Raw genomic sequence first — 10,122 nt, 5'->3', positions numbered from 1 at the left:
CTCAGTGGCCTCTCAGTGCAATGCTTTCCCTTTAAGTAGAACGAAGGCAACTTCACATACGAAAATAAAAGATCTCTTAATGAACAGAGTTCTTAAGGATTCAGTAAATGTATTGCCTCCTCCGGTAGTCTGAAATGACTGGGTTAGTTAGCTACCGCTGAATCCTCAGAGGTTTTGCAGCTTGAGTCAAATACCACTTTTTCCTGTAGATTTTCCGACCCACAGCTGTTTGCAAGTCTGTTTCCAGTGATTATTGTTGAACTGGCGGTTCGTTCTTGCTCGGGCCGAACCCTCTCCAGTGCTCGTTCTCGTGAAAGAGGAACATTTTTCTGGTGGGTTTGCCCATAGATTTTGTTCAAATGATCCTCCTCACCTTTGCGAGCGCTCGGAGGCCTAGTGCGGGTCTAAAGCGTAGGATCTAAGAGTTAACGACCTCCCACAGGGAATTACGGCGCTTAAGTACTGTTTCTTTTAGCAAAAGCCTGGGTTAGCATGGAAACAAAAGCAGGAACAGTGACAGCTTCTCCCATGTTCTTACCAATACATTTTTGGGCCCTGGTCAGTCTCCCCTAGTTTAAAAATGCCTGGAGCCCACGTTGTTGCAGCATAGAGAAGTCAATCGGAAATAGTAGACAGCATGTGCTTCATACGGCAGAAAATGCTGTATACTGTTTCTGTTCGATATATCTATGCTTTCTTTAATCAGTATACGGTTTTGTAGCGTACGGATTTGGCCTCACGGCGTCAGTTGTCCGAGACCACGCGGAGTGGTCTAGTTGTAGCCGCCGCTGCTGTGTCGTGGATTCCCATTCTATACAGCAGCGCATGCTGTCCACAGTTGCTGCGTAATATCTGTATGTCTTTTTCTGGTGAGTTTCAAGAGTTTATGGCTTAAATGTTTTGTTTTAGGGCTGGCGTTGCTCGTCACTTTTCGCGGTTGTTCTCAGCACCGCACAACGGTCGGAGGTTTCCTCGTACCGCCGGCAAGGCATCGGAGTCATGAGTTTGAGAACAAGTAGTCGGAGATAAGAATGGCTCAAATCTAACCCTTATTTAAACAAGGACTCAAGATTTAACATGTGACACCAGCAGACGGGACTCGGCATGCCTCCATCTGCCGCCGCCGGGGCAGCTTGCACAGCAAGCTGGACAACTCATGCTCAGGAGCAGCAACAGAGCCAGAAGCAACCTCAGAGCCAGCAGCCACGCAGGAAATGGCGCTTTATCCAGGGGCAGCGACAGCAACACGGGGGAGACCCTGCGTCGGTGCCAGGAGGCAGCAGCAACAACGGGAGCAAAGGCAAAACTTTTGCTGCCCCTGTCCTCAACGCCAGTCCCTGCTACGTTTTGCTGCACTTTGTGTTGTCTGTATTCTCTGCTTCTGCCGGAGCAAAGGCAGCATTTCCCCAGCAGCAGCAGCGGCAACAGAAATCTCTGTGGGCCCCTTTTCGCTCAAAACGTATGAACGCCTTCGTTTTATCTCGTCTCACCGTGTTCTTTCTGACAATCAGATAAGCCTTCAACGAAATGCTGAAAAACAAAAAGAAGTTGGCAACGATCCAGCAAATTCGATGATATGGACTCCTGTGTCGCTAGTGCAGCAAAGACATGTGCTGGCAGAAACACTGCAGGAAATCATGAAGGGTGAGCATTAAGCCTAAATACTAAACTCATGCACTGCCTTAATCACAGTTTTTGCTGGACTTAGTTCTCATGAAGGTTGTCAAAGCTTAGTGCTGCGGCATGCGGCTTACGGCTTTTGAATAAAGCTCAGGCATTTTGGCTCCGCATTTAGAGTGCACAGGCAACAGCTTATCGCTACTCATATCGCGCTCAACTTGGTATAACAACTGCGCGTTTTATCTGAATCAGTCAGTGGTGTTTAACCTGGTTTTACGTGTTTTGTGTGTGTCTTCAGCGTTCACACCTCTGCTGCAGCACTTGCCTGGGAGACTGAAGCTACAGTCAACAGAGGAGGCAGAAGCAGAAGCAGCAGCAAGTCTTCCCGAACGATTATCTCTAGTGGCGTCTCTGCCTATTTGTATTTTATCAGCTGATAATTTGGAACGCACAGTAGGCTCCGGCAGTTTTGGCAAGGTGTTCCTTATATCAAGGCATGCCGTTGAGGAAGGCTCTTGTAGGGAAATAGTAGCAGGATCATCAGCATTTGAACCAGAACCAACAAACACTGCAGCTAACCCACACGAAGAAGCCGTAATGCAAAAATATGGAGTCAAGATATTCAGTGTAACACAAGAAGACCCCATTATACATGCTGCAATGGGTGGTTTTCAACATCCTGCAGAAAAACTCAAATCGATACAAACATATCTCCGGTAAGCTCTCATTAGGTATCGAGATGAATAGCCAGACATGTATCTAATTGGCTGTGCAGGTAGCTACGTGGGGCCTCCTCTGGTCGGCTAAATAATACTCTACTCAGCTGACTGGTGGTACATAGCTTATCCGTCATTATCTGTGTAGCTGCCAATATAGAGTCCCGGCCAGGGAGCTACTTACATAGATGCATTGCTGGTTACATTGTAAAATTCGTCTTATTACGTCCATCCTAATACTAATGTGTATTGTTTTACAGTTGTTCTTTTGTTCGTTCGTTTTGTTTGCCCAGAAGTATAGACCTGGATGACAGGTTTCTATGTTCAGCTCTTCAGGAGGCCTTGGGATCAGAGTCATCTGTAGCTCAGCTGCAGCGTCTGCAGCGGCAGGAACTGTCTGGTGCTGAGTTTGCTGCTAACTCGAGGATCGCTGAAGCAGCAATTAATACACAGTTGTACGTCGATGACTTGAAGCTGCTGGGGACAATTCTACACAGGACCCTCGCAGCAATTCAGACATTGAGCCCAGCATCGTACAGCTCTCTTGAAGGTAAGTGGGCACACGGAGACTTTGCCTCTCGTTTTGTGTCCAGCTGTTCTTGCTGTCTGTGCAGGAAGCTGCTGCAGCTGCCGGTGTTGTAGGTAATTGTTATTCCTGTTTGCATGCCCCTGTTTCTGCAATTAATAGCTAGTGTTCTTGCCTCTGCGCGGCCTCAATGTTCATGCTGGTGGATTTCTTTTTGGTCCTCGTCAGTGCATGTAGCTGCTAGTGGTAATAGGTGGTAGTGCTCAGAAGACACAGAGAGCAAGGAACTGCTAAAGCGCGCGACCCTTGCAGCAGCAGCTAATTGCTGTTGATGCTGCCATTGCAGCTGCAGTTTTTGCTGCTGCTCGTGCTCCAGCTGCTGGAGCGAGCCATGTCACGAATTGCACACTGCACAATTCCCCAACTCTCTCTCTGTTGAAGAGTGGTATGCTTGTTTGTGCCTGCAGATGCACCTGCACGAGACAAGGTGCAGTTGCTTGCTGCTGTAGGGGAACAGCTCGGCTGGGGCCTTCCCGTGGGTCGGGTGTTGGTCAGGCACAGTGACGGGAGACAGCTTTGGGGGATCCTCCTCAAACTCTACGACGGAGACATAGACGTCAGACTGTCGCTACTGCTGCTGTTTTACACAATTGCTTCTGCTCCTGCTGCAGCCACTGCGGAAGATAGCTGCTGAGGCTGCAGATCATTGTTACTCATGATAGTCCGCTGAGCCCTTGCAGTCGTTGTGTCGTGGCTGCCACTGTTGCTGGCATTTCTTGGCTGCGGATGGCGGTGGTGGTGGCGGCACGGTTGCTGTTTATGGTGCCGTTGCTGATTCAACTGGGCGAATCCGGTTGCCTTTTTTTGCATTTATTCATGAGTTGCGTCGCTCTGCTCCCGTTGATCACCTACTTTTCAAGAAAAATCACATATATTAAAGTCTTAAAGCTAAAGCGCAGACCTTCAACACAGATATCAGAGCCTACACCCTTGGCCACTGGTCACTGCTTCTTGTCCCAAGCCGTATACTCTCATATCTTTATGTCGTCATCACTAGACCTTAAATCCTTTCATTTCTACCAAAATGCATGCTTTACGTCGGTTATTTGCACTGTTTTGCTTTGTCTGCTTGTCAGTTGCCTGCCGTTGCGATTATCCATTTGTTCCTTTGTGTCCGCTTACGTTACCTGATTATACCTCACGCTATATGTCATGTCTGCCAATTAGAATATGCCCTTTTGTGCCTGCTTCTCCTGTCTATTTGTTTGTTTGTTCAGATAAGCATCCGCCCTACTGACGATGGGTTCAGGTTGGATGCATGGAGCGAACCAACAAAAATGACAGCTACAAGAGCAATAGTTTGGGAACGAAAATTAGGCCTGAAAAATCTAGCAAGCGACAAATACTCCCTCCTTTCTCTCTCCGCCAAAATTGTAGCACCTTTCGTTTATATGCACAATTTTTTGTCAATCGGGCACTTTGACATAAAACCTTCCAACATACTCTTCAAGAAAAATCACACGTAAGTAGCGACCCTCAAAACAGTTATTAAACCCTACACCACTGACCACTGGCCAGTGATTCTTGTCCTGCACGCTTGCGGCTTCACAGTGTCACCGCCAGGCCTTAAATCATTTAGTTTCTACCTAAGAGCATACATTTTATACCACAAAACCTGTCTCGTACAAACCGCAAAGCGTGTTACATGCTCTTGCAACTCTCCCCACGACAAGCTTGTCGTAACCCGCTAAACTGTGAACCCTATGTCGTGGCTTGTTGCTCAGAGTCAAAATTGCTGTCACTGACTTTGGCATGGTGGCTGCATTTAATCGGAAGGTTGGACTCAGAGGGACAACAGCTTTCTTGGCGCCTGAGCTGGAGATCGAGAAGAAGCGGCGAAGCTCCTCACAACATGACCCCTCAAGACGCTTGCAGCCAAGAGGAAAGCGACTTTTTACAGCCTCGAAAAATAAAAATCCGATTCCGCTACCCTTCCGAACTCTTCCTTCCCATGACGCATTTGCCCTAGGGCTGACCCTTGCCACTGTTTGGTTCATGTCTATTGCTACCGTTCCCGATATGTGGGTCGGGCGGTGTCTTGAGCCTCATCTTCAGCCTGGCGCTGCGTTCAATTTCGATGCCCTTAAAAGCAGCAGCGGCCCCCAGGTGTACACACCGAACGTGCGGAACGAACTGAACCGTTGCATGGGTCCCGGAGGCAATATAGAGAAATCATATTTGCCAAACATGCCTCTTTTGGTCAAAACTAAAATAAGGCAACTGGCTGAGACCAATCACGTCATCAGAATATCTGTCAGTAACGCTTTCGCATTCATTGCAGGTATGCCCTAAAGCATTGGCCTGGGCTTAGTGACACTTTTCAGGAAGGCAAGACCAGACCCCATCGTAGGTTTCCTAGCAATGCCAATCTCACTAAAAAGTTCGAAAGCTGGCATTGTACCAGTGGCACGAGCAGCTGCAGCAGTTAGTTTATGTGCCTGTTGTTTCCTCAGTGGCCAATGCTTTGGAAGCAGTGCGAGAACGGCCAGTCACGGAGGCGCAGCAGCTGCTGCAGCAGGCAAAGGGGACGGTACTGTTGCATCTGTCTCTCCTTAAAGCGGGAAGAAACAACATTGAAGTAGGAACTGTAAAAGGGAAACAACAGGCCACGGAGGTACTCAGGGCGCTGCTAGAATTTGGTAAGACTCGCTTTTCACTGCTGCTCATGCTGCTCCTGTAATAGCAACAGCAGCATTATCGGCAGAAGCGTCAACCTTAATTAAGAGTTCAATCAAACATGCTGCATTGAATGCAGTAGCAGCGGCACCAGCTGCATGACACTGCTTGCTTTTTCTGCTGCAGCAACTTGGAGTCCAATTCGGGAGGCTGTAAGATCGTGTGTGGTAGCGATCCCTGTTAGGACAGCTGTCCAGCTTACTGAGCTGCCTGAGGCAGCGGAAGCGGGAGAAGCGCTAGACAAGTTGCCGCAGCTGCTGCAGTGGCCGTTGCTGCAGCAGCAGGTGGAACAAATGAAAGACAAGACCTATGCCGACTTAGTCGATGCGGTTTTTGGGGTAGACATGGATGGACTACATACAATAACGCAACAAGCAATTATAGAAAGAAAAAGTAAGCCAAAGGAACCAACTTCTAGACACTAACGCCTCCCAGTGTGGTCTTATATCCCTTTGCCTCCAAGACATTCTTGCCCACACTGTAGACACTAATCGCCAAACATTAGCGCTTTTTTTGTTTCTATTTTCTGCAGTGTCTGCTGTTCATTTGTCAATCTCGAGGGCCGCTCAAATGTACATACAGCAGCAGCTGGACATCGACCCTTATATTCAACTCATAGAAGAAACGCCGTCGGAAGAGGCCGTTGCATTCATTTTAAGATATGTGGGGATTAACAGTAAAAGTCATATGCTGACTTACTTTAGGGACAGGTCAGTAACGGCTTCGGCTTCGTTTTAATCCTGTGTCTGTTGGCCCTCGTATTGCTCCTTTATCTTTATCTCTCTTTTTTTCACTCTTCGCCTCCCCCATTTTGTCTTGCCTCCTTTTTGTTTTTCAGTGTCTCCTGACTCCATTTTCCTTCTCACTCTATTTTATTTGCTTTTGTGTTTTCTTTAGAAGCCCCTACTCCCTGGGCCCGTACGTTTCTGTTTCACATTTTGCCTCTGTTTCTGTCTCTCTTTCTGCCTGGCCTTACTTGCCTGATTATGCTCCTAATCGATTCTTTCGATTCTTCTCTGTCCTTTCTTATCTCCTTTTGACTGACGTAACTGCTTGGTGTCCATCCCCCTGGCCGTCATCTCACTGATAAATGCCTCGACATCATTTGCTTTCGTTCCGTGTTGCCCTTATTTTAACTCTCCCTTATCGGCATTCTGCAACCTACTGAGTTCACGTATCTGCATCTCCTCATTTTTCGTTGTCAAAATTGTCTTTATGTCTTGTTGTTTGTTTGCTCTGCTTACTTTTTCCCCGTTTTGTCTCAATTTGAAAATTTTCAGGGTGTTTGCCTCTTACGTTGCTTGGGCCTCCGCTGACCGTCTTATTCGTCTGGCTGTTCGCCGCTGCGTTTCCAAGGACCCGGATGGGGCTTCTGTACATGCAAAGTATACCGCAGGAGATATCGTGACTGTAACAGAGCAGCAGATGCTGCAGCAGTGCACTTGGCAGAAAGTAACGCAAATAAGTAGTGAAACTCACTACGGCTTGCCGTGGAGCGTCTCAGCAGCGCTTTTTGATATCGGAGCTCCGGAAGAGCAACTCTCTCTATACTTCCGCGACATAGTCACTCCTCTTCGCGTTGAAGCAGCGTGTGAGCATTTGCAGGTCGCTGCTTTTTGTACCATCCTCCTGCTTTGTCTTCTTCTCGATAGTCTCCGTCTGGGCTCGTCTATCTCTGTCTTTGTTATCTTTGTCTTGCAATGATTCTAAATGCGCCCTCATATTTACCATTCCTTTGTTTGGTACTCTTTCTATTTAAGTATTTCTGTGCCTGTGTCTATCTCCGCCTTCTCGTGTGTCCCTTTCCCCGAATGAGCGTCCGCAAAAGTATCAGCTGCTACTTCTGCTGTTGAGGCCATTGGTTGTCTCCCTTGCTGTTGTTTTTCCAGGGCGAACGGAAAACGCTTTATCTTTGCTGCATTTGCAAGTGGAGCGCGCTGTGTATCGTTTGTGCGTCATTGCTGCTGGAGCTGCTGCAACAACAGCAACGTCAGCAGCAGCAACAGTAGCAGCAGCGCTGCCTGAAACTTCAAATTTGCGCAGTTTATACAGTAGACTGATGAAGGAAATGCAAAGGGACCGCCTCGTCCCCCTCTCCTTTGGGATCAATCAGGAGAGGCCAGAATATGCAGAGATCTTGTATAACTTATCCCTTCTAGAATTCAAGCGAACAGTTATTTTTACTGCGACCAAGCGCCAACTGGGTATTGTCACCAAGGAGATACTGAAGAGCATGAGGACACGGAGCAGTGGGCAAAAGTATACGTGCCATTTCTCTGTTCCCCTTTCTTGTTACCTGTATGTTTACTCCGCATTGTGGCTGCACATCAGTGCGTTCTCCTTATGTCTGTTTTTGAATTCCGCTTTGCACTAAGTATTAGCGAAGCATTTTTGTTTACTTGCAGCACATTACCTTGTGTTCACGTCTACGGTACGTCACCCATATATTCTGCTGGCGCTGTTGCGTCTGTGTGTAGGAGCCGCAGCAACAGCGTCAAGATTACTTTCTCTCATACCTGAGTCAATTCTTGCTTGGCAGCGCTACGCCCCAGAAGAGACTACCGCTTTAAGAGTAATAAGGGAGGTAGTTGAGAAGGAAATAGATATCATAAACACTCCGAAAAGTCCGTTCAGGCGTTTGCGTAGCTCGAACACTGTATACACGTTAATGGCTGCTGACGTGGCTGTGAATCATTATTTTCTAAACGTCACCTTGAGCACATTTTAATTCGTGGATTGTTCCAGTTGTAGAGATGGTTTAATTTTGAGTTTTGGAGAGTTGCTTATGTGTATATAGTGGCGTTGATGAAGGCATTCACAATGTTACTTGAATGCATGAGCATTGCTGCATACCTCACATATATGTATACAACTAAATATGTGTACGACTCTTGTACATACAGTACAACATATGTGCAAATGCACTTTTGTAATTTTGGATGTGTGTATAATATATTCATCAAAAATAACTTATTTTGCGCATTCATCCTTAAAATATAAACATAAATATACGCACATGAATACATGCATATTTTCATATGCATATGTACTCTCACATACAAGTATGTATGCGCTTCTTCTCGGTGCGCTGTTCTGCTATCGTTGCAGGAAGTGGACTGATTTCCTTTTGGATAAGCACAAACGGTCCATTCGTTCGCTCAAAAGAGACAAACAGCCGAGCAGGGATATTAGTGATGAAGCAAATACAGATGTACCCCAAAACAACTGCAGCTCACTTCAACAGACATTTCACGGAAGTCCTTAGGAGCAGGTAAGCTCAAGCTGAAAAACCATACAGGAAACCTAGGAAGCAAGCGCTTGATGCAAGTGTGATTTACGTGCCTCTTTGGCCTTATAGTCAACGAAACACTACATCCTGTGCCCCTGGTGATGCGGTTAGCTGCTGCTGCTTATAACGCTGCATGAGCTATGCACAAATCTGTGTATGTTCCATGACTTCATTTCCTTCTACTAATACATTTCTCTTTACTAATATTTTGCTCCATCTTTTGTCTATTCGTCTGCAATTTCTCGGCTTGCGTTTCTCCTTGTCCATGTTTGCCACCTTCCGTTTGCATTTCTCGATTCTATGTCCCTTTTGCTCTTGTATCCTCTTTTTCTCGTTTCTGTTTCAGTTCTCTGGCTCCGGGTTGCGAGAGATACTCTGCGATTTTGAAGCGGCAAGAAGCAGACGGTACATTCACACCAGTCGACCCGACAGAGCAATTGCTCGGGGGTGATGAACAAAAAGACAAATTTAGGCTCTTTGCTGTGCCGCCAGAGACAGGCTCTAACCGTAGACTCCTAGTAAGCCTTGATGTTTACGTGGCTCTTTCTCCTCTTTCTTTGTCCCGTGAAGTTATCATTTTAACTTTCTGCCCCCCCCATCTGTCCCATTCGTCCTCTTTTTCTTCTTTACCCTTTTTGCCCCCATTTGCTCTGTCGAACCATTTTCATGCGTTCTCCTGACGTGTCTCTTTTGTTTGTGTCACCTGCTTGCTTGATTGTGTTTCCTTTAGCAGCGTCACAGAGTTTACATGAATTGACTTTATTTCTCTTGGTGTGTTCATCTGTTAATGTAACAAAACTTGCAGCCCTAACGTAGACACGTGCTTCTGTGTGCCTCAAATGCGTGCACGTCAAGGTCTTAGAGTTTAGATTCTCAATTTTTAGTCGTTTATAGCATACGCAAATGCTCAAAATAATAAAATAAAGTGTGGACACCGGAACTTTCCTATCTTCTGGAGAAACGAAGATGTAGTGCTCAAGGTTTGACATTGTTTCCTTTTGCAGAACAACTGCTTCTTGTGGACGGCCCCGTTTTTGTCGCCGGATCCTTTTGTTGTCCCTGCCCCTGGTCCAGCGGCCGATCAAGTAGTAATAGACATGCCTTACTAGCTAGCCGTGTAGCCAGTGTATCTGCCGGGTTTGGAGCAGCGGCCAAAATTCTGGCTGCTTTTGTCTTCTCCAACCCTCACTGCCACGCCTTAGCTCTTCGATTTATATGGAATTTCACCGAGTCGT

At 46.8% G+C, this 10,122-nt stretch overlaps 1 protein-coding gene across 1 annotated transcript; it reads left to right on the top strand.

Moving 5' to 3' along the window:
• Positions 1-1,214: 1,214 nt before the first annotated feature.
• On the top strand, positions 1,215-9,996 carry ETH_00018465 (uncharacterized protein; the record flags this gene model as incomplete). The annotated part of the gene is made up of 15 exons (XM_013377731.1): positions 1,215-1,644; positions 1,919-2,336; positions 2,630-2,886; positions 3,330-3,478; positions 4,140-4,384; positions 4,647-5,203; positions 5,376-5,561; positions 5,725-5,991; positions 6,131-6,308; positions 6,879-7,189; positions 7,488-7,847; positions 8,076-8,222; positions 8,707-8,869; positions 9,234-9,405; positions 9,892-9,996. The coding sequence occupies 15 exons, from the start codon at positions 1,215-1,217 to the stop codon at positions 9,994-9,996; spliced, it is 3,945 nt and encodes a 1,314-aa protein (XP_013233185.1).
• Between the last annotated feature and the right edge of the window lie 126 nt (positions 9,997-10,122).

Source organism: Eimeria tenella, genomic scaffold, assembly GCF_000499545.2.
Source record: "Eimeria tenella Houghton genomic scaffold, Eth_scaff61, whole genome shotgun sequence".
Taxonomy (NCBI): Eukaryota; Apicomplexa; class Conoidasida; order Eucoccidiorida; family Eimeriidae; genus Eimeria; species Eimeria tenella.
This window is presented reverse-complemented; position numbering and strand designations above follow the sequence as displayed.